The 25,494-nt window shown below is 39.2% G+C and overlaps 1 protein-coding gene across 4 annotated transcripts in view; it reads right to left on the bottom strand.

Moving 5' to 3' along the window:
• Positions 1–451: 451 nt before the first annotated feature.
• LOC130593274 (sodium channel protein type 5 subunit alpha-like) overlaps positions 452–25,494 on the bottom strand; it is a 215,577-nt gene continuing 190,534 nt past the window's right edge. For all 4 annotated transcript variants that reach the window (XM_057398302.1, XM_057398303.1, XM_057398304.1 and 1 more), the window contains 7 exons: positions 24,420–24,542; positions 17,466–17,747; positions 10,805–10,858; positions 9,081–9,222; positions 7,726–7,826; positions 6,976–7,246; positions 452–5,260 (listed from right to left, as the gene is read on the bottom strand). In XM_057398302.1, coding sequence (XP_057254285.1) covers positions 4,026–5,260; positions 6,976–7,246; positions 7,726–7,826; positions 9,081–9,222; positions 10,805–10,858; positions 17,466–17,747; positions 24,420–24,542 — 2,208 coding nt within the window. In that variant the 3' untranslated portion in view covers positions 452–4,025. The remainder of the gene's footprint in view (positions 5,261–6,975; positions 7,247–7,725; positions 7,827–9,080; positions 9,223–10,804; positions 10,859–17,465; positions 17,748–24,419; positions 24,543–25,494) is intronic.

Here is a 25,494-nt window from a genome sequence, read left to right as displayed (position 1 = left end):
ATTACCATTAAGAAAAATCTCATTTAAATATATATACACACATCTATCTATCTATATATATGTATACATATATAAAAATATATCTTTTTAATCTCTAGGTGGGATCCTATATTTCCAGTAAAACCTTTCCTCCTCCAGCCAATTCTACTGGGCAGGATGGGTTGAAATATCAATGCTGGGCTAATGCTATAAATTACTGTCTTTGAAGAGAGGGTTTTGGGCCTGCTTTAAAACCATCTGAAGAAACTCTCCATTGATTTCAATAGCTTTAGATAAAGACCTTAATGTCTTGTAGCTGGCTTTATAATGCAAGATGAACTAGAGGGATTTTCACTGACTAGCCTTCTAACAAAAGTCACCACGCATTTCACAAAAAAAGTGCTGAAAAAGTCAGGGAAATAAGAACTCAAATGTTGATAAAGTAACAAAAAAAAAAAAAAGGCACAGAAAATATTTGTTATCCTTATTTATTTAACAAAGAAACATAATAAACTTGAATTTTTCAAGGTACAAACAGATTAATATGTCCTATGATACTGGCTGATATTTTCCTTGCTCTTTTTGCAACTCGAGAGATTCATGGGGTAGTCTTTATTGAAGAAATCACCAGAAAAAAATGGTGACACTCACCATGCTTATAGACAGTGTGGACCAACTACTGAGTTAGTGTCTTTAACTAAATCACTGCACTGGGAGGTTGTATCATTGCTAGATCTGGATTGGCATCTCCATTGATAAAGATCTGCAAATGAGGTTATTTGAAGTTTTTGAGGGGTGTTCTTCAAACCATACAAAGATACCATTCCCTCTTCAGTTCTAAAGAAATATACCACAAAACAATATAAAACCCAATAGAAAACCAACCTTTCAGTTACAAATGTTTTGAAAGTAATTTACAATTCAGTTTTAGAAAGTTGCACTGTAAACATCTATGGTTAAGACCCTCTTTCAGATTTTTTTGCATGATGATTTCATTTTTTTCGCAGGTTTTGGGTAGAAGACAGAACCATTTGTAACTGCATCAGTACTATAGAGTCTCACAGCAATGGCAATAAAGAGTTCAAAGCAAGGGTGAAATGACCAGAGGAAGAGCTCTTCTCTAATATTATCAGTGACCAGCTAATCATTCCTTTATATCCTGTTCATTACAGGGCCTGACTCTTAATAAGAATATCAGTTGAATATTTTCAAACAGAAGTTGCAAACAATTAAAATACTTTTAAACCAGCATGACCAGCACCACACTGCTGAGGGCAGGCTGACTGTTCCCTTGGGTTTTGAACAATTTATATTGTTGTGAAAAAAAAACACATAAGAAATGCTCCTTTTTCTTAGTAGTTTTTCCCTTTTTTTTATTCTAAAGCTTCAAAAGGAAAATACTTTTACCAGCTGTCAGCCAATAAATGCTTGTTCAGCAAGTAATGAATGCACTATTTTCTAATTAAACAGTTTCATTATAGGCAGCAGCACATTGCTAATGATCAATAAATCCCATTGAGAAGAAAACATTTTAATCAGGAAGTTGTGTCCTCTGAGAGTGTCAGCCACTCTATAAACTTACAAGATACATATATATGTATAGTTATATGTATGTGTGTGTATATATATATATGCATATAAATATAAAAATCGCATACTCTTTCTGGGTGATATGTACAATCAGAATAACATTACAGCATAAATACACAGGAAATCTGTATAAAGTTTCTCTAACTTGAGAAGCCTTGAGCAATTTTGGTTTGGGGGAGTTAGGGGTGGGAAGGGAGGAAAGAATAAATTGTGTTTTCACTTTAAGGAACGACGAGTAGTTCCCTTAAGTTAGAATCTAATTACATACAAGATTTAAAGGCAACAGAATGAACAGAGGAACAGCCCTATATTATACATCGTAGACATGGGGTTAGAAGGGCAAGAGATCATGATTATAATAATACTTATAGAGTATGTTTCATTCCCTTATAGCACTTTGCAACCAAAAGTCTTACAACACACCTGTGAGGTAGGTATTATTATCCCCATTTTACAGATGGGTAAACTGAGGCACAGATAGGTTAAATTATTTGCCTAAAAATCATGTAGTAAGAACCAGGAATAAACCCCAGGAATCCTGATGGCAAATCCACTGAATTAATCAACAGACCACTCTCAAGTGAATACCTGAGATACCTCTCAATGAATGGAGAGAATATATTAGCCCATATTTACACAGAAACATCATCATTCTTTTGACATGTTGTCTTTACATAGCTTGACTTGTTTAGAGGACAGAGAACAATGGCCATAGATAAACTCAACTGTAATATGTTGTTTTAATTCTTGTTGCCAACCCCATGTGGATTTTGACTCCTTTACAACCTGGGATGTAACTAAATGTCAGTGACAATACACCTTATATACATTCTTCATATCTTTGCTTCTCCAAGGCGAAAAGCACAATTACTTTTCCTTAAAGTGCAATGGCTCATGACAGAAATCTCAAGATTTTCTGTGAAGTCCAACCAAACCCAAGTACAATCAGTCTGAAGGTGAAAAGAAAGAACTTGTCTGTAATGATGGACTTATCTCTATATTCCTCAAATACTTTCTCACATTCTATTGAGGCTGAAAGTTTAATAATAAACAATAATATACTTTAGCATGTAAAACCTCTAATACTTATCTGCAGCCACATATTCCACCTTCTATCCCACTGTCATTTCTTTGGCCTGGAGCTGATGGACACATCAACTGTAAATATTACTTTGCCTACAGGAATGAGGATATATATATTTTCTAGTAGATTCTTTTCATTGGTTCCTCTATTTCTTGTTCTTCCCCAGTAATCTAACTGTACCATCTGAGAAAATGAAAGATGGACACTGAGTAGAAAGGATTCAAAACCTCAAAATTTACGTGCAGATCCAGAGGCAATTCCCCTCCCACCTTCTCCATCACACTGTCTCAGCTGTTCTGCACTGTACAATTGGCATTTTTATTATAAGTATCATTAGTAGTAGTATTTTTGGAGTAATATTGATGCATAGAGTTTCCAATAAGGCTGCTTAGCTCAGTGTTGCTGGGGAAAAGGTAACCTATCCCACTACCTTAACAGAAACTTTGCCAGCATAGATGGTGCTTTGGAGCACTACACACAAACGTGATTCGCTACTTCTATGGTGAGTTTGACTGCGGTATTCAAAGCAGATTCTTGAAACATACTAAAAAAATTAGTGCTTTTATTAACAGTTTTACAAACAGAATCCATTACTGTCTAGTTTCTTGTAGGATAGAACAAGCCATTTCTTTAATTATTTTGACATCATTTCCCTCTCCGTTTTTGTGTTTCTGCTGAGGAGCAGTTGCAAGTCCCAAGAGGGAAGGCTTAGTGTAATAAACAGTTAAAATGTTGTTAATTTGATAGTTTTACTTTGCAACATCTTTCCTCTTCAAGTGATGGGGATCACATGATTTCCTATTACCTTGACTCAGAGTTCATCATGAAGAAGAGAGTATAAGGATCATTAATCTCCATGGAAAAAGAGACTTTAGTTTTTTAAGTAAAAAAATATCAAATATAATAAATTTATGAAAGACCATTCACAACATATACAGTAAGTGTTACATTTTGCTACAGCAGCTGTGATATTTTTTTTTTTCTTTTTAGAATGCAAGGTCATACATCGCCATAAGTAAACACACTAATATGAGTAAGACCTTAAATGAATGTATACAGCCAGGCTTTATCTGTGGATATACACTGTGTTTACTGTTTTACAGTCTAGCATATTCTTATTCACACCATTGATATAACAGCTATGACCCTGCAAATATTCTTCCTGTGCATATATAAATATAAATATAAATATTGAGCCAACTCAAAAAGAGCAGGGTCAAAGGTTATATGACTTATTAGATTCCTGTGGTTAAGGGTAAAAACTCCATTGTTTCTTTTGCAACTAATTTTTAATAAGAAGGCTGCTTCAATTGTTGTGTAGTTACAGCATTACATTCTGTAAACAATATTTTAAAGCATTCTAAACAAACATTTAAACAATTGATTCTTTATCCTTGTCTGGTGAGAGAAGACAATCTATAGCCTCATCGCTTTTGCTGGAGTCCGTCATCTTTAGCTGGAGATTATCACTTGTGCCTCTGGTGACACTGTCATAGGATGGAGGGAAAGATGTGGAGGACAGAGTTTCTGATTTGTCTATTGGCCTGCCGTAGTTTTCATTCATCATGTATGCAATTAGACCCTCCTTCTCAGGTGCATCGTCCTCGAGGATGCTGCCATCAAAAGTTCTGTGACGGTACAAGTAAGATGCCTGCTTCATGGAGCGCCGAAACAAATGTTTCCTGTAGGCCCGCTGGATGACAATGGCAGAGACCTCTTCTTGTTTCCGTCTGAGAGTTGTTGTAATGGGTTCATAAGAGATCTTAGATGGATTTGCTGCCATGAACTTTTCTTCCATTTGTATTTTAAGGGCATCCATCTCTCCAGATTCTCCTAGCACCCTTTTTGTAAAAGCAAACAAAATATCCAAGCAATGGATCCTATCTCCACTGACCATGGGCAGGTCCATTGCTATGAGTTTGATTTTGTTTGGTTTCGCTATGCGCAAAGGTTCCGACAGCGCATCTGCAAAGTCTGAAAGTGCAGAATACTCAATAAACTGAGTGGCTTCAGGGTCAAACTTCTCCCAGATTTCATAGAACATATCAAAATCATCCTCGCTTAGAGGCTCTGTACTTTCCTCAGTGGCTACACTGAAGTTCTCTAAAATAATGGCTATATACATGTTTACAACAATGAGAAATGATATAATGATATAAGTAACAAAGAATAAAATCCCTACGGCAGGGCTTCCACAGTCTCCCTTTGAACCATTTGCATTTGGAAGGTTTGGGTCGCAATGTGGTGGTCCAGTGTTTAAAATAGGGTTGAGAAGACCATCCCAGCCAGCTGATGTTGTAATTTGGAAGAGACAGAGCATGCTGTTAGCAAAGGTTTGAAAGTTGAACATGTCATCAATCCCATGCTCCTTCTTAACATAGGCAAAGTTAGCCATGCCAAAAATGGCATAAATGAACATGACCAGAAAAAGCAAGAGGCCAATGTTGAACAGAGCAGGTAGGGACATCATTAAGGCAAACAGGAGAGTTCGAATTCCTTTGGCTCCCCGGATGAGTCTTAGGATCCGGCCAATCCGAGCCAAGCGAATGACTCTGAAGAGTGTGGGAGAGAAGAAATATTTCTGGATGATATCAGAAAGTACGGTGCCTTGAAAAGAAAAGAGACAAAGAGAGAGTTAACACAGGCTTCCCTTTAAAACAATGAGTCAGGATTATGGTCAAAATCAATGAAAAGTTCTCCAGGTGGGAAGACCCATGATAACAGGAATGGCATTGTCGTTAATGTTTTCATGCCTGTTTAACCCATGCAGATTTTGTTGAGACTATGAACAAAGGTGTCAATGATTGCAGCAGTATTATTAAAGGAAAACTTGTCTATTGGGAATGAGAAACCAGGAGCAATTCAGACAGAAAACAGGTATCTGCAGCTTTTGGCCATGCCCCACCTGAGAAATTCAACCTGCAACTGGTTAGAATTTTTTCTGATATGATAACATTTTGGGCTGTAAAATGTTAGCAAGTGAGATGGTGTGCTGGGCCTGTTTTTCTGAGCCACCACCAGTACAATGCAAGTTTCTACTGGAAATCTGCTTGGTTGGTTGTTTGCTTATTAATTTTTCCAGTTTCCCTAATGGGCTGCAGGGGAACTAAGAGCTAAGATTGTACTAGCAAGAAATGAGCTTGCATCCTTGTAGCCAAGCTCTTCCTGCAGAAACAGAGCATCTTGATCTGGATTGTTTTATGCCAACAGTCCCTGGGTGCACTGAGCCCTGACGAGCTCTTGTCTCCAAGCCCAGCCTGGGAAAGGGCTCACTGGCATGGCCTGAGACCTCATGCTGGAACACTCTGGTTGTTCACTGGGCAGCACTATGACCAATGTGACGGCTCTGGTTAACTGTCTGCTGTGAACCTATTCAGAGCATCCAACATCAAGGCTCTGATGACAGCTGCATTGTAGTGATGTTCCCTGGGTAACCCAAATCTGTGAAATCCAGGTAGCCCAAGGCCCCCAAATTACAGGCTGCTCTCTGCATTGGGGTCTTGCAGATTCCCAGTCCACCAGCTAGAATTTAGAGCAACAGGAGCATCTAGTGAGAAGATGACTCTGTTTTCCTAACATGACACTTTTTCATTCACCTATTCACTTCTCCAAAACAGAAACTTTTTTTGGAAGTGATGAATTTCCGAGTTCCTTCTGCTCACTGGAGCAGCCGGTCATCCTCCAGTTGCTACTCCAGCTTCAGTGGAAGCTATTTGGCAGGACTTCAGATTCATATTTGACCTGCACCTCTTGTAGCTCCTAACATACGATATCTGGTTGGGGCTGCAGAACAGCAAAAGGCACAAATTCACAACCAAACTGTGTCTTTCTGTTTCTTCCCTCCAATATATGGGGGTGTGATCCTCTAACGACAACAGGGCTGAGAACAGCCAGACTCACTGCACCTGCCCAAGCCTTCCCTGAAGGATTGTTTCATACTGTTGCAATAAAAAGTAAATAGCAAAACAATAACAATCTACATGTGTCCTTTTCATGTGGTGTTTTTACTTCTCTGGCTGTTATGCAAAACTGAGGTTAAATGTATGGTGCCAGTTCTGGAAAGTGTTTTGTCACCAGAAACCATTATATACACATTGAAACCAACACTATGCTATGATAACACTCATAATTTTGCTGATCACACAAGTTACTGTTAGGCAGTATTCTGTTGTGTTATACTTACATATTTAAAAAATACACCTAGCATCCAATTCTCTGAGTTGAAAGGGTATATTATTGAATGAAGCCTTTAACTTTGACTAATGAATTTTATGTCTGCCTTTTTAACTTTGAAGCTTGAGTGAAAATCCAGGTTCACCTACCTACAATAGACAGAATCACAACAACAAAGTCAAATATGTTCCAGCCATTGGTGAAGTAGTAGTGTCGAAGAGCCAGCATCTTGATGATGCACTCCCCAGTGAAGATGGCAACAAAAAGCATGTTTATTTTATGAAGGATGTTGACTTTTTCTTGACTTTGGTCATCTGTTTCCACCATCATGGTAACCATGTTAAGGCAGATGAGAATCATGATGGAGACATCAAAGGCTTGTTTTGAGACGACATCAAAAATAAAACCTTGGTATTTGTTCTGGAGGAAAGGAGAAGATTTAGTTAGGAAATTTGCATCATGTCAAAATGATGACATTATTGTCTCTGATTGATCAGAAGGTAGAAAGAAATAGACAATCTACTGCTTCTGATTGGAACTTTATAAACTTAAAGATTATGATGAATGGTTCAAACCCATTTACTCCTAATGCTTCTTGAAACTACTGAAAAAAGACCCTGGACTGGGGCCATGAATTCATTCAATGCAGGCATGTGGCCACTGGCATGTGTAGACTTCATATGTAAACTGGGCTTTTCATCAATATTGCAGAACAGAAGGAATTTTGTATCACAGGTCACTGGACTTGCAAATATTGTCAAATGCCAAAACTTATAATTCTAAGTGGCTTTCATCTGGAAGAGCTTACCCTTCCTGCATGAACAAGTTGAATTGCATTTATTCTATTATATAAATATTCAGCTATTTCACGAATTTCAACCACATGATGCTATTCTTACCAGTGGCCTTGGGATTGGCTTTTGAGGTTTCTTAGATCCCAGCTTTTTCATTGCATTATAATACTTCTTCTGTTCTTCTGTCATAAAGATGTCCTGGCCGCCTAAGTATAGGGTGAGAACAAAGCTATTACTTTTGATGAAAAGAGCTCCACTGTCCCCATCCAAAGTTCAGGGCTGAATTCTCTTGTATTTTCTTATTCCCCTTTTCGGGTACCTTTTAGCAAAATATCTAAGAAGGTGTGCTGGTTTTAGCTGAGATAGAGCTAGTTTTCTTCACAGTGTCTAGTATGAGGTGATGTGTTGGATTTGTACTGAAAACAGAGTTGATAATACAGGGATGTTTTCATTATTGCTGAGCAGTGCTTGCGCTGAGCCAAGGCCTTTTCTGCTTCTCACCCCACCCCACCAATGAGGAGTTTGGGGGACACACAAGGAGTTGGGAGGGGAAACAGCTGGGACAGATGACCCCAATTGATCCAAGGGATATTCCATAGCTTATGACATCTGCTCAGCAATAAAAGCTGGGGAAGAAGGAGGAAGCAGGGGACATTTGGAGTTACACCATTTGTCTAGCAACCATTATATGTGATGGAGCCCTGCTCTCCTGGAGGTGGCTGAACACCTGCCTGATGATGGGAACTGGTGAATGAATTCCTTGTTTTGCGTTACATGCAGCTTGTGTGGGTTGAGACAAGCTGTCTTTGTTCCAAGCCATGGGTTTTCTCACTTTTACTCTTCATATTCTCTTCCTCTTCACACTGGGGAGGGAGTGCTTAGCTGCTGTCTGGGGTTAAACCCTAACAGAAGGGCTTGATGAGGTGCAGTGCTAGGAGCTGCTTATGGTATGGAGGCAAATGGCTGGAGAGACAGAGCAGTGCAGTCAGCCAAGGAGGAGCAAGACTTGGATTATGTCTCCACTCAAGGTAGGTCTGAGGTGAGAGAGGAAAATATAAGAACCTCAGCTCTTTGTTCAGAGACTAGAGAGTAGTGAGAAACACAGCTCTCAGTCCAGGTTGCTTCTCCCTGACCCTGAGGGACACTGGTTGTGCATGGGGGACACCAGGGTGGTCTGTGTTCCTGTGGCAGTTTGTGCCACAGAACCCATCTGCATGGAGTCGCTTCACTACTTTCTGTATGGAATATAATCCCTCAGCCTGTATTTTTGGGATGCTCATCCTATGGGAGCATTAGGGGCTGCTACAACTGTGCTTTTCTAAAAGTCCTGCAAGGTGGTTTCTGCAGCTGTTCTGTCAATGCTAATCTCAAGGCTAATATGGCAAAACCACTGCTTACAAAACTATCTCTTGCCCAGGTCTCTGCAGCAATCATAACATGATGTGTAGCATATGCACTACTTATCTTTTTCTTTTGTTGATTAAAATTGTCAATGATAACACCAATGAAGAGGTTCAATGTGAAGAAAGACCCGAAGATGATGAAAATCACAAAGTACAGGTACATGTATAAATTACATTCCCATTCAGGCTGCTCCTCACACTGCAATGGGAAAAGGGAAAAACTGAAAATGACACCATCTCTGCACATGTCAAAATATTAATGCAGTTAAAAGAAAACTGTCCATTTGCAAAGAAGATTATGAAACAGGAAAAACAGTGTAACTCCCATTAGCAGACTCAGCCTCCTCAGTCTGTTTGAAGTTTACTACTAGCGTCTGCAAGGCTGCAGTAATTTCAGCTCCAATTCACAACACTGTCACAGCGATCACACTGTCACACTGCTCCAGAAGTGCAACTTCAGAATAAATCCTATAAAACGTTCTCAGTCTGAACCCAGAAGGGAAAAAGAATCAATTTTCTGATTATCCCTAATCTTATATGAACCAGTGGTACTTATAAAAAGCAAAAGTATGATCACAGTAAAATCAAATGCTACTGAAAACCGCTGTATTTAGAAGTACAATTTTTCTTTTATGAAGGGTGGAAATGAGTAAGATCTCTTCCTGAAGAACTCGGCAATATAGTCCGATAGCCTCAAATCACATGGTTCAGATTTGCCCCATCAACTCCAGGTATCTAATCAACATGCCAGAAGCTTGCATTTCCCCAAATGCCAGATTTTCTTATGTGAAACCCATGAGTTTAATTCTTCAGCAAGGAGGATACACACACATGTACATGTAGTACAAGAATAAATCATCTGTAGCCATGTTATGCAAAGGTAATTCTTTGTCCCTGTGATGCCATGAGATTTTTCCACCCACTATTCTTAGAGTTAGGGCTCTACTCCCTGTTGCTCAGTTTAGCCTGCCAAGATCATGGTACCAGAAAGCTACCTCAAAAATTAACAGTAAGTGTATTCTTTTTCCTCTAATATTATTAAAAGAGGGAAAGAAGACTACAGGTCCTTCAATAAAAGAATAAACAAACTGCCCTATGCGATGCATCAAGGGAATTTTTTTTTACTCATGGAATCATAGAAAGGTTAGAGCTGGAACGGACCTTATTATTATCAGGAAACCTGAAAGCTGAACAGGATGCGGGTAACAACTGGGCAGTCACCAGCACCCAGAGCTTCAGCAGATCTCAAGCCAGAGCTGGAAGCTCACACCAGCCTCCTTCTCTGCCATGAGCTCCTCCACCCTCTTTGAGTGGAGCTCCTGGTTGCAGAGAAGAAACTTGCTCAAGATATAGGGAGGGTTGACCATGTGTGCTGTGGAGGAATGTAATTTAAACCCAGGGCTTTTAAATAGGTTCTATTATTAGAAGTTAGATCCTTGGAAAATACAGCAGTCAACAGGGAGAGTGGAAGAAACAGGACAATTTAGGTTTTTGGTATACTCAGACTCACCCTGGAGGTGCCTCTCTGTGCTGGGAGTTTTGTAGTACAAAGAGATAAATCAGTTGTGTGGAACGGAGGGCTATATCTGTTTTAATCTCAGGGTTGTGGTGCTTCAGTAGCAACTAAAAAAAATGAAGGTCTGCAACTGTCTCCACCAGAGCAAGACAGGGACTGGCAACCTGCATGTACTTTTTGTTGTTGTTGCTTTTGTTGTTAAACACCATGAATGCCTCAAAAGTCAACGGAAAAGGAAATTATTAAATTATTTGTAGCGACCTACCTCTCGTGAATCCACTGCTGCATACATGATATCCATCCAACCTTTAAATGTGGCCTGAAAAAAACCCACAAAATATATAAATAAGTATATTAAATGAATATATCTTGAAATGACAGTATCATCTCTATGTTCTTCACAGTTAATGAACTGCCTCTCCATTAAAGAGTTTATGGTCATTTAGGTATTTAAAATCTACAATTGTTTTCTCCTGGATTTTCTCATTCATGTTTTCTGATCTTCTGCACTTGTAGGGATAAGATGGATATTTTGAAAAAAATTAAGAAGATATTTAAGACAGGAGTGAAAACATGGCAACTAAATCTTTGGAAGTTTTGATCTTAAGTATTTCAAGAAATGAAGAGATACAGCTACACAGGACAACTCAGAGTGCTGTCACGCACAAGTGTTGCACCAGGTGAGATAGATCCCATCCATGTTGCTTGTCCGGACTGATGGGCAGTGACTACGTTGTAGGATCCCACTGAAGCTTGGATTCTGCCCTCTTTTATAACAGAATAAATCAAGGCAATGTTTAACATTGCCCAGGGAGTCACATATATCACAGCTGACTTGAAAAGAGCAAAGGCAATCAACACGTGCTATAGTCTGGCCCTAGAAACACAATCTGCTTTACTATTCAGATTTTTTTTTTTTTTAAATCAGGGTTTTTATATATATTTTTTTTTAATTGTTTAAACATAGAGGGATTCCACAGTGTCTCCTACTGGAACCTGCAATGGAGAAATATGGCAGTGACAACACTCCTAGGAGAAACATGTAGAAGTGATTTTTACTGTTCTATACTAAAACCATGACTCTTTGCTCTAAATATATGCCTCTCATTAGACACAGCCTGAGGCCAACATACCTGGCATTAGGTTTGACTCTGGCCTAAGCCACGTTGCCCTTACATTGGTTCTCTGTGGTTGTTTCTTGTTTGACTTCTGACCCATTTAGACTTACCCTGGATTTAAAATCAGTGTGAGCAGATAATGAGGTCTTTTTTGATTTATTCATATAATCAGATTTACACTAGCATGCATGAAAGACCAACACCCAATATTTTTTTGCATTCTATTCACACTTCGGTTGAATTTTCTCCTGGTGTGTAGGCACGCAATTCTGGATAACACTAATAGGAATTTGGCCAGCGGTTCCTGGGAGAAACCTCGGCATTTGTGTTGATCTAGGTATATCCAGCAGTTTTAGAAATGCTCCATTATACACTCTCTATTATTAAATTAAATTCTGGAAGAAATGCTGCCTTCTCATTTCCCTCTGAAGGCTACTGAGGAAAAAAAAAAAATGTAGCACAAGAAGTCAACCGTATTTCTCATGAAAGTATATAAAAACTACTGTGTGAAAGTTGCATACTTTTTTATCTACTGGTTAAAAGAGATCAAATGTCCCAAATCAGAACCTTTTGGAAATTCTATTCCATGGTACTGTGTGTTAAAAACCACTTCAGATGTAAAGTGTTTACAGGAATGATCAGCAATTTTACTGTAACAAATTATTATTTGAACCTGTCATGCTGATCCTCCTTAACTGTTCTAATATTTTCAATTTTTGCTCATCTCTTTCTAATCTGATGAAAAATTTTCTTGTGTTATTACAGTTGCTTGCAGATTCCAGCTCAAAGTGCTGTTCAGTAAGAGTGAATAGGATGGAACAAGAAATCCTTTCCCTGTTTCCCAAGATGATATGATCTTAGCCTGTATTTTTCTCCCACTTGGGAGGAAATCTTGAGTGCCTATTTTACCCCTCGATGTGTACCACAGACATGAGAGACTCTACTGCAAGGCACAGTGGTTTATAGTGATAACAGATGGTAAAGTGATCTGACAAAAACAAATATTAAGAGAATGAAGTACTGTGATTTTCTGGCTTTCCCAGTTGTCCAGAAGTGAGACAATTAAAAATCCATGGGGCTTCTGGAAATCTTCCCTAGACACTCATCTGCAGAGGGTAAAAAATACTGAGAATGAAAGAAATTATAACACTAGGGAAAGAAATTATTTATCTGGAATTAGTAACCACTTACAGTCTGGATAAGGAAGTGACAAAATCTTCATGGGAGTGTTTGTGATATTATCCTGCCTGGAAGCTATCCAGAGAAACACTATTTTCTACTGAAACTGTCATGTGATGAGATTATATACCGATAAACTCATCTTGGGATGGGATTACATTTTGTTATTTGACTGGTGGTTAAAGCTGCAATGCAGTAAATTAGTGGGGAGGAGGATGGCGCTAACTGCCCTCAAACCAAATGATGCCTTAAAATAAAGACAGCCTTTAAATCTGCAAGGATTTGGGATATTTTTTCCCCTGAAAAGGACTGTAATAGTGCAATAAAAATGACTGCTTTTGACAGCAGAAATACTGGTCTTCATATTTCTGAAATGCTTCTTTAAGCATTACTGTTGGTGAGAGAAACTTGTGAAAGCTAAAGCACAGCCATTAACAGTAGAGCCAACTTAAATATATTTAAGTTGGCTATGCTAACTCCACTGTCTGCTGGCTTTCCTGTTGATTTTCTCAGTCTGTTCAATTTTGTCATAGCAGCAATTTTATACCAAACATTAGTTTTATATATATTTTATGTTAAGATGATTTGCTGGGGAGAGCACCACTGAGCATTGGACCCACCCCAAAGGTCTTCATTGTGCGGGACTACATGGGCTCCGAGAGCTCTGCCTCTGCTCCCCTCAAACTTCCACCAGTAATTCCTTATGGAAATACTTCTTATTCCTGACCTTTGGACATATGGAGAAATCTACCCTAGTGCATCAGTTTATGGTTTGTTCAGAAGCACAGATTTTTTGTGCATTTTACATCCACACTGAAAGTAAAATCTAGCTTTATGCTTTACAGAAGTGCAAGAGATTGTGTAACTCAGTAACTTTAGACACACGCTGCTGTCTCATGACCATTTTGTGGCTGATTTATGAGCTCAGTCATGACTTCGAACCTGGCACGAGCGGTTCATTTAACTGTGCAGCTCCTGATTGCTGTACTAGTCTAGGAGTGCTTCTGTTATCTTCCCATGCCTTATCTGGAGTCCCAGAGTGACAAAGATTTGTAGGACATATGAGATGTAAGTCTGTTCCTGCCTAAGAAGAGCTTTTCCAAGCAACCCAGGTGCTGGGTGAGAGACCACTTGTTTTCTTGTTGTTCTTCAATAGATTGCTGAAATTTCAAGATACGTTGTGAAAAAATAAGAGGAGGTCATCATAACGTGAAGAAAATGATGCTTCAAGAGAAATGAAAAACTCCTAATGGAAATTTAAGATATTTCTTTGTTCAGCTCAAGTACACATTTATAGAAGATAGGTGCTGTGATATGCAAAGCAATTCTGGGAATATAGAAAAAGCATTACTGAAGCACTGGGTTGTAGCAATAATTTTTTTCATACTAGATTAGGGTGTTAAGGGTGCTAAATCCCCAGAAGAGTGGAACATCATTCTTGAAAATTAGAAAGTCATGCTAACAAAGATCTTTTCTTCACGGTGAATGAGACATTTCTCCTGCTTGTAAAGTGAGCAGAGACTACCTCCTATTTTAGTAACCTGAGGTGAGACAGACAATTTGTTTGTTGGAGAAGCTTGAAACCTGACTGACCACCTCACATAAATGTTTTCTCAGACTCATTAATTTAAAGTAGCATCTTCGGAACAACATGATGGATCCTAAACAAGGCAGGAAAAGAGCAAAGGATATTTGAGGAAAATTTCATTTAGTTCTCAACTACACTGTTAGCAAGTCTGTCTCTGGATAGTCGTAAGCCTTAAAGTTTCCATAGTAGCAACTTCTCATTTCTTTCAAGGATGCTGTAGAAATGAAGACAGAACATTAGGCAGACAGATTTGTTTTACGTATTTCCATTTGGATTTTCAGACACATTCAAGCATCCAAAGGTAACTTCAGAGCCACTTAAATAGTGTGCTGCAGCAGCTGAAAATGTCAACAGTCAAAAGACAAGTCCCACTTAAAAGCTCGTATTTTCGATCCCAGAGGGTTGTAACCAAAATGCCTATCTCATCATTGCTACATACTGTCTCAGTGTGCGCAAAGATGCATGGATGTGTCTATCTCTTTAGGAGAGCTGAGCTGTTAACTGATCCCCTGCAATTCCCACAGTAGTTTGCTCATGAAATGCAACCCCATAAGGATGATATTTGGCAAGCAGCACCTGTAACCAACACTCCTCAGCTGGAGTCTGGCAAAGGAGATCCAGATGTTTGGGCTCCTTCTCTGTGGGTATCATCTTTACATTTCATTGCGAAAGACTGTCATTAGCAACAGACATAAGAGCTCCAGGTGCAGGATGAAAGTTAAAATCAATCCTCTAATGGCATCTGGCTCTTACCCTTCCTCTTGGAAGAAGGAGCCAAACACCTGCTGTGCAAGGTTTTAGGGCTCCCTCATTTTCTGCCACAATCAGTTTGTCCAGCCTTCACGGACATTACATTTATGGCACTTCTTTTGTACTTCTGCAACTGGAAAAACTACTTCTCTGCTACCCAATACAGGATCACAGGTTTGAAAGAACCCTGCAGGGTCATCATGTCCATTTTCAAAAACGGATAGCAGTACTAGAAATCAGCAGAACTAGACCACCCTTTCAGAAATGTGCTGAGATCCATCTTATGACCAGTTACATTTCTTCTGCCACCACTGATCGCAACAGAAGGCAGCCCCATCTGGTGAATGCAACTAGTATCACCAGTGCCAAGTTCCCAGGAACGGATACTGCAGAACAGCAGAGGAGACTGCTTCAGGATACTCCTCAGGCAATGCTAATTTGTGAAAAGTTGAAGGTTTTCAGAAAGCTGGAGTTTGAACCTTATAAAAGAAATGGTGAAGGAACAACTACAACTCTGATGGAGTTTTTTCACCAAACAAATTAGTCATCTGTTATGCAGTCATGGAGGAGATAAGAAGCTTCAGTTAAGGTAAAGTATTTTAAACCTTAAAATTTTTGCTCAGCTGAATTAAGTGTTTAAATAAAAGGCAAACACTGTGTAGAATGGAAAACCTGATTAAAGACATTCAAAGTGAATTAATCTGCCCTGCATGGGTGAGATGAAAATCATAATTACACGCAAAAGATAAAAGATAAAAACTCTAGCAAGTTCAGCTTTATGTCACGGAAAGAACCAAAAGTTGCACCCATTCTAACCTTTCCGCTTTCCAGAGATTATGAAATCAAAGACTCAATGGAAAGTTGTCAGAAGATCTCAGATTCAAGTGTATATGTACCAGGAACAGAATATATAAGGATAAGCATCTCTACAGGAAAGGAAAGACACTTTATAGAGCAATTTCATGTGTCTGTGACAGCGAAAAAATTGATCTGGGAGAAAGCAAACTTGCGTCATGGGAAGGAGAAAGGGTGGCAGATCTGATCAGGACCTGTGGGAGGATGATGCCCTCTTGGAAGGGCAAGTCAGCACCCAGGGCAGTATTCTGCTGCATTACAAAGGGTGCATTTCTACATATGGCAAAAGAATTGAGGTTGCGGCATGCTAGTTTTTATCCCAGAAGCAAGGAATGACATCACAGGTGCTTCAAGAAAGTAACCTCCCCATCCAAGGATGTGGTAAGGGGGTCGTTTAATTCTGTGTACATATAAGGAAACATGACAAATTCCTAGAGCATTTCCAGCCCTTGTCATCACTAGGCTTGTGAGCAAATTAGGAACAATGGGAACAAGTATCGTTACCACTATTTTATAAGAGGGCCCCATGGAACAGAAACATAAAGCAATTTATATAAAATCACTCAGCAGTCCAGCAGCAGAGCCTCGACAAGAAGATGGGGTCTCATGCGGCCCTATCCATTAGGTTGTACGGCGTCATAACAGAGTAAATCTCAGTGCATACAACCCATTTACCCGTGTTTTACATTTACTGATAAAAAAGGTTGTAAATGTGGCTTACTTCTGTCTTTAGAGATCAAATATTGCCATCATCTTTGAATCTTAACAGTCCCTTCTCTGATATTCTCTCACCACCTTTCCAGAGAGTCCAAGCTGTATAGAGTTCCAGCAGTCTGATTACCGCTGTTATTTCATAGTTAGGTTCAATCTGACTCATTATATTTATCAGGTGGAAATTATGTGAGGAAGCAGAATGGGAGGCAGCAGTGTTCTTCTCAAACATCTCCATTGAAGGTGAACAGAGGAATGTAAATTAAAGTTTTCTCTGTGACTTTCTCTGTGCTTTATGCAAAAACTTCAGCCGTGTAACTGAAGGCACTGCAAGTTCATTTTATCCCAGCAGGGTACAGTGAAGTCCCAGGCTGTTCAGGAAGGCAAATGCACTCTGTCTGCATGAACAGCCTTTCTTGGACCATGACTTTTTGTTTCTGGAACTGAACTTTGCTCTGGATTACATTATTGACATTATTCACCTCAGTAGTCCAATCGCTTCCTAGAGGGCTATATTAGTAATGTATCAGAAACTCAAATTAAACCCAAAAGCTGTCATAAATATCTCTAGGCCAAATTAATACACCAAATATAACTAATTTACACTTGAGGAAAGGAATTCCCCTGATGGCTGAAAAAAAAAAGAAAAGCATAGAGGTATTTAAATGGATTATTTCAAGGGAACAGGCAACATTTGTCCAACAGTTTCTAGTGGTCACACTTACCACTTGTAGCAGAGCCAGGTACCCAGCACCAACATTATCAAAGTTAACTTTAACTTTTGTCCAGTAAAATGTGCCTGACACATTATAGAGTATACAGTCACTCATGTTGTTAATAATTTTAGAGTCTAAAGGCATATCTCCTTCTGTCTTATTAATGCACTTCCCAAACTTTCCAGCAAAAAGGTTCACTCCCATGATGCTAAAGATGAGCCAGAAGATGAGGCAGACGAGCAGAACATTCATGATGGAAGGGATGGCTCCCACAAGTGCATTAACCACCACCTTAGGGTAAACAGCAGAGGAAAAACAGAATTAATGTTAGCACTTACACAGACACTTCACTAACAAGTTGTTGTGGGCCCTTGATTAACTGGACTGAACCCTCCTCACATGGTGGCAGGTGGATAAGTATTAACACTACCTAAGGAGACAGATCACCATTAAAGGCTTCACACAAAATAATTATTTTTTTCTTTTTGTAATTGAAGAGATAATTTGTTGGCATCCCACCCATGGGATGATGTTATTTCAAGAGGAATCTTTTAATTCAAGTACAATCTTGACCTCTAAGATCCTACTGGATAATTCACTTCAGTCAAACTATCTTTCATAATCATATGATTAATTGGAAATGGCTGGGGTGTACACCACAATGCCCTGGTTTTGGCTGGGATAGTTTAATCTTCTTCCTAGTAGCTGGTACAGTGCTATGTTTCTTGGCTTTAGTCTGAGAACAATGCAGCTAACACACCAATGTTTTATCTGTTCCCATGTAGTGCTTACCCTGATCAAGGACATTTCAGTCTGTCATGTTCTGCCCATGAGGAAGGGAACGAGAAGCCAGGAGGGAGAAGAGACAGGACACCTGACCCAAACTAGCCAAAGGGGTATTCCATACCACAGCATGTTGTGCCCAGTATAGAAGCTGGGTGTTTGTCAAGAGGTGATAGGCTGGGCATCAGTCAGTGGGTGATGTGCACCACTTGGGGGTTTATTTGATTGATTATTTTATTTCTAATATTATTATTATTTCAACATTATTATTAATTTTATTATCATTATCATCATCACCATCATCATAATCATCATTATCATTATTATTGTTATTGTATTTTACTTTATTCCAATCATTAAACTGTTCTTACCTCACCAATAGGGTTTACCTTTTTATTTATTCTTCTCCCCATCCCACCAGGGCAGGGGGAAGGAAGGGGAAGTGAGTGAGCAGCTGCATGGTCCTTAGTTGCTGGCTGGGCTTGAACTGTGACACACAGTGTCTCAGACAAAAAATATTTCTGAAATTTTTACTGAACTCAGGCCTCCCTAGTCCTTGGGATGTGAAATCCAGCTGTGGCAAATTTTGCTTGTTTACATAATAACTGATTGAGAAATACTGTATTAATCCAGCTTCCCCTGTCTGATAAGCATGCATGATTAAACCAGTGAATCCATTCTAATTTAACAAAAAATGCATTATTTTTCCCTGTGACATGCTGTAAAGTTCCTACACACCAACCCAGGCAGGGCTCTAAACCCTTGTGTAAAATCACACGTAAAAATGAAAGGCAAAAGGAGCTTTTAAAGTGTGGGAATGTTGGCACTGGACACCTTTCTGAAGCCATGCAAAAGAAATAAATGTCAGACCATCTACAGACCCTCTACAGTTGTGAGGTTTGAATGCAGCAGTATAATACCAGCACATCAACCAGGCAGGATGCACCTCATTTAGTGTTTTGAGCATTAATACACTTATGGGTGACAAATGTTATACTAACTGACATTTTCTGAGGGAAGAACACTATTGCAAAATGTAGTTTTTCCTTTCCTATGTCAAAAAGGTTGCTCCATATTCACAGCTTTTAGAGATGCTGCCGTTGCATGGTCCAGGCAAAGAAGCCTGTGCAGACACCAGACCCGCTACATGAATTTGTCTCCATCTTTGTCTCATGCTTTGGAGAGTAAAGTCTGGTAGGCAGACACTAAGCTCTTTCACTTCTCCATCTACATTTCTGAAACTGAGACAAGATGATATCGATCCATAAAAATTAAATTTTATTCCATGACTATAGGAAATACCAGCTCTTGCATTAGTGTCCAATTTTCTGAGAAGATAATAATGTAACATTTGTTTCCTCATCATTTATGCATTACTGAGGAAGAAAAACACCCAGAGGAGCAGAAAGATTTCCAAATCAAGCACTTATTTGGGTATAGCCTTGGCCCTTGTCAAAGTAGCTTCATTTGCTGCTATGCAGGACAATATTTTTGTTCAATTTTAATGCACGCCAGCACAGAGCCACTGCACTTATTTTGCATATGCTGCTGAGTCCAGCTTCCACCTGCAAGCCCTGTGACAGGACAGAGACTTCCAGGTTTCAGCAGTGTAAGTGACGGCCATGCTTGCATCCTGCTTTTTTCCTTCTGCTGATTTATATTCACTGGCTTGTAAATAATAAAACACGACATGAGTCTGGAGCAAATCCCGTAACACCTCTCTGAATGAATTATTAACAGGGGGTTTCATTCTTCTCTCACTTCTTCTGCTCTTACACCAGCATGATGCCATTTGGTCTGCTGGAAGCACTCCTGATTTGTTCTGAGACAAGCGAGAGGACTTAAAGACCTGGATACATAAAAGCAAGTTATTATCATAAATTCATGTTAAAAGTTCAGCTGCAAACCTGGCCATGGAAAGGGCTGAATTTCTGCTGCATCTAGGAATAGCAACACATATAGCCATATATAAGAAAAGGTTTTGTACCTCTTGGTTTCCATTAGCATCTTTGTAGATAAAACCACAAGGTGACTTCTTTAGGGATAACAAAAAAACTGAGCCACCCTCTACCCTAGTCCACAGTGGTGCAAATCTATAGAATGTGCCTGGCCACTGGCTCTCATGGGCCATCTCCTCAGCTGAAACTGATTCAGATTTTAGATCCAGAAATAGACTTGCATGGTTTGTTTAGCTCCCCTTTGCTATAACAGAGCCCACCAGACTTCCCTCAGTATTTTCAGGCCTAGGCTATAACTCCCAGCCAAGCCTGGGCAGACCTTTTGCAAATACATCTTATTTACAGTGTTGTGAACTCAAATAACAGGTGAAAATGTTATCATTAGATAATCTATTCCTGGTGTCCTTTGTCCTCATTGTCAGAAACAGGTGCTGTATTTTTAGGTTGAATTTGCTGAACTTGAGGCACTAGTCAACTGTTGTTAGGTATCTTCTGTCATTCCTGTCTTCACTGTAGGTGAGTTACCACTGCACATTGCTTTGGGTAATTAAAAAATCAGCTTTTTTCGAACCGCCATGGTTCCTCCAGATTTCTAATCATGCTCGTAGTTCCCTGCAGAGAATTTCCCATTTTTAACACCCACTTCTCAGCAGTTTGGTGGAATTCCAGTGATGAAGCACTGTGCTCTCTTCCATTCGACAGGTTATTTCCCTGCATATTTAGGGATTGTAATAGTCACCTCATTTATCGGACCTGCCCAAAACTTGGTATACCTTTGAGCAGTCATCCCAATCCCTAAATCCCTCTCAGCTGCTGTTTTCCAAGAAACATCCCCAGGGTGACCTACTTTCCTCCTCCTGAGGTATATGGTTTATTAAAATGCATGTTGTACAATTGATCTGTTTTTCACCGTGATCCAGAGCAGTCAGTGTGATTTCCTTATCCGTAATACCACTTATTACCCCGCTCACTTTGTGTGTTGTCGGCAAAGATTTTAAATTTTCTTCCAGATGCTGTTAAAGTCCAGATTAAGGGCAGTTCTCATTCTGAAGGATCCCTCACCCTGAGACACTCATCACTGAATTTACAGTGTCATCACTGTAAATCATTACTTTTTTGAGATCCATCACCCCTTTTAAATTAATTTAAAATACGTTTAATTGGCTTGGTACAAATCTTGTGTTTTCATCACAATGTCCCATGGTATCAAATTCTTTTCTGAAATATAAGGATATTATATCAGCACAGTTACCGTCATCAGCATAATTGGTAATCAAATCAAAGGACCATATCGGTTTTACAAGAACTATTCCCATGAAATCATGCTAACTAGCATTAATTATGCTATTTCTTTCCTTCATGTATTTTGTAGCAGCCTCACCATGACTTTGCCTAGGATCATTTTCACATCAAATGGTCTCTCATCATCCCACTCACTGTTTTAAAATACTGCAGTAACCTCCCGTGTTGGGAAGAAACTTGCAGGGAAGTGGCATGTCTGAAATAATTCCCTGATGGACACAAAGGAGGAAACATGGGAGACTTCATGATTTGGTTCAGGAAGACCTATGTTAACTTACATGGTGCTCCAGTATGGCCTGAAATGTAGTGGGGGACGCAGGGTGGGCGGTATGTGCATGGAAACCCACAGCATCTAGGGTAACTGTCAGGTGGGATACTGGTCAGACTGGGGTCTTTTGAGGGGACAGAGGAGCAGGATAGCACCAGTTCAGCCTTATTTGGCAGACCTCTACTGGGATAGGAGCTGCTGACACTTGAGTCAAATTTAGACAGGTCCCAGCCTGTTTGAAGATGGGGAAAGGATTGAAGCCTGATAGTAACAGGTCCTCTTGGCCATTCCAGTGCTACTCTGTGCTTTTGCCCCAGGACCCACTGTTTTCAAAATTTAGGTACATAATGAAACACGTCTTTTATACTGCAGTAGAAATGAGAACTTTCTTGTTCCTGTTCTAGTCATCAGAGATCTTTCAGTTATTCAAGAAAAAGACATTATAATAGAGCAAACTATTATTATTTTCTTACTGTCAGTGTTTGTTTCTCAACATTATAATTACTTAATCCATCACTGCACTGCCAATTTTCCTGTGCATTTTGTAGCATATGAACTCCTAATAATGAAAGGTCTAGCTGTCCCTAGTCATGTTAAGTGTGGTTAGACAAACTAAAGCTAAAATGATTTGATTTTCCAATAGCACGTATTCTCAATTACACCTTATCATATTTACAAGCTAATTCACTGCCTCCCATAGCTCAGAATGACTGAATATATTTCAGCTGCAGCAATGGTACAGGGAAGAAAAGGGATGTTGAGTCAGAAACCAGGGAGGCCTACAAGTATGAGCATGTTAGGAAGGAAATCTGCTGGGGTGATGCATGTGTCTATGCCACATAAGATCTCCAGTAAGTTAACCTCTTTCTATTCGCAGATAAAGATGAAATTTTTTTCTCATTGTTTCTTTCAATTATCTGTTTCACTGTTTTATGCTTTGGGCTAGTTTTCACACTACTTTTCAGGTTTGAATACAACTTAGCTAAACTGATGCAAAGTCATGAGTGAACATTCTTATGTCAGCTTAGAATACTTTAAAGGGTTTTTGCTTGAATTTTCAAATCCACCAGTAGAAACTAAGCCTTCATAAGCCAGATTTAAATTGATTTGAGAGAGCCCATGCACAAATCACTTTGGTAGTTAAGCTAGTGCAGCTTTGGCCAGTACCAACTTCTGCTCAATTTGCGAATGTTTAATAAAGGCAGTGTGAAGTCATCAGATGACATAGGAGTGAGAGCTTTAATTAACGTTAGGAATACAACATCACCTTTTGCCAGCTGAGGATCTGCAGTTTGCTTTTGGTTTATCTTATGAATAACTTTTGAAATATTGCCTCAGTTGAAAAGGATGTGGTGAACAAAACTCAGGTTTCAGAGCCTGAATGAATGAAGCCTTTTGAATCATTCTGTCTTAGTACTAACACACAGGAAAGTGGTCTGCAACTAGATTTGTCTGGTCTTCATCCACAAAAATAATGTAGCTTAGATGATCACAAGATCTGGAGCAAAAAAAACATATATCCCCAATTCTTATCATCCACAGAAGAGGTAAAGTCTGGGTACAGGTTTTAATAAACCGCTCTGTCACCATATTTCCTGAGTTACCTCTGTCATTAGGCTCCCTAGTCTTCAGTCTGTCTTACTGCAAGGGTATTGCGATGAGAACAGTCAATTGCTAGGAGCTCAGTGCATGAATTACACATTTTAGTCACTGATGATTCAGACCAAAATTTTGTCTACAACAAAGCTTTATCTTGAATATACCTCTATGAAAGATGCAGCATTTTCTTTGGCCTAGTAGGGAGATTTGGGATCATCAGGAAATGTAAGTTGGTGTATGCGTAATTTTGTCACAGATTTGCTTTATTTTGCTATGTGATCTTGCTCTACAAGATTGACAGTAATCTCAGTTTATACAAAGCACAGTTGTTATCATCTGCAGATCTTGCAGATCACCTTGCAGATCTTGCAGATGGTGCAAAGAGTTAAATAAAGTGCTTACTAGACAATAATTGTGTAGCAGGTAGTCTTAACAAATAATCAGGTATGCTGTGTGGATATAGCCATGCTGGCAAAGGAATGCAGAGGAAGGAGATGGATGCACAAGATGGAGAAATGAACAAAAGCTACATGGTTTTAATATTAATCCTGACATTCCATGTTAAAGCTGCAATCTGTTCAATGGAAAAGTTTTACATATTCGTTCATTTGCTTTACCTATCTTTAGCATTTTTAATTTTTGCCTTAATTATTAGTGAAAAAGTCCTTAAGAACTTTCCTAGTCAGTCTCATTTTAATATATGTCAAAAGCAGGGAGCAAACTTGTAGCTTGGCTATTCCCCTGGTGTGTCTTATAATTGAGAGGTAATTGTTAGCCAGATGCTTCCTCGACCAAGAAGCTGTTTTTTAAAGTGCAATATGACAAGTTAGGCAGCAGGATTAGTTCATCATTAAATCCACCTGAGGATAAAGACGTAATGATACAATTGCAATTTAGACAAAGGAGGGATTTCTTATTTTGTTGTTTTGATACAGCATTATCATTCATTTCCTTTGGCAGACACAGTGAAGACAAAACCATGTGCAACAGTTCCCTGTTAGTATGCTTGATGTCAGAGAGTTGAGCTTTGACTGATGCTTTATATACTCTTACCCTCATCCCTTCAAATCGTGACAATGCTCTTAATGGCCGAAGAGCTCGGAGAGTCCTGAGGGATTTAATGGGACCCATCTCAGAGTATCCAAGTGTATTGGCGATGAGGCTTATTAAAGACACCTGAATGGAGACACAAAGCAAAAATCCAATCTGTTAGTATACTCCTTCCATCTTCGTTCTCTTCTGACTTTTCTTCCTGAAAAGAAAGAGTTGGTTAGTGAAAAAGTGGAAAAAAATTCTTAAACCATTAAATTAGATCAACACAGAAAAAAGGAGAGTTTTACATCCACACATACACTGAGCTGCTACCAACTCACAACACCTTTGTTTTCACTTTAATGCAAAATTTATAAAAATACAGATTTCCAGAGCTTCTTTTAACTCGGCACACAGAAATCCTCTTAATGTCAGCTCGCAGACTGTATGAGAAAAGAGATCACTGTTACAAACCCACCGTTCTGTGACGCCTGTGCTATAGGTCTCCTCAATGTGTGTGTATCTTCCACAATTGAAAATATGAGTCACCTAAGTGTTATAATTTAGGGCTTTCTGGATGAAAGCACCTGTAAGATCTAACCATTTTCAGCAGAGAGAAAAGATTTTAGCATTACCATTCAATTACTAATCTTAAACTTACTGATTAGAAACAAGTCTTCTAGATTACTGATAGACATGACTTTATACCATAGATTGTAAGAGAATGATATACATTACTCTATGATTCTGCACTTTTTCACTTTTTCTGGTACCTGCACAGCCTCTAAAGGAGAAGGAAACCTGCCAGGTGCTCAACATTGAGGTTTGTATCTCTTAAAGACTATTTCTTTGAAATAAAATATCTATTTCCAAATATGGGAACAGTATGGAGGGGTTCCAATGCTCTTCAAGTTCTCAGAACTTTTGTAGTGCCCAGCTGGTCAGAAATGTGGATGCTTTTGGGCACAGGACTGGACTCTGGATGAACTCAATAGCAGTGGAGATTATGGATCAGATTAACAATCACATGGAGCAATTGGGTTTTGCATGCTCAAGTCAGCATTCATGGCCTGAATTCTTACTGAGCAGGGAGTGA

This window comes from Pezoporus wallicus, unplaced genomic scaffold, assembly GCF_028554395.1.
Source record: "Pezoporus wallicus isolate ANWC-B61680 ecotype Strahan unplaced genomic scaffold, APGP_CSIRO_Pwel_v1 contig_7237, whole genome shotgun sequence".
In the NCBI taxonomy this organism is placed as follows: domain Eukaryota; kingdom Metazoa; phylum Chordata; class Aves; order Psittaciformes; family Psittacidae; genus Pezoporus; species Pezoporus wallicus.
Note: the sequence above shows the minus strand (reverse complement) of the source record. Positions and strands in the feature narration are given on the sequence as shown.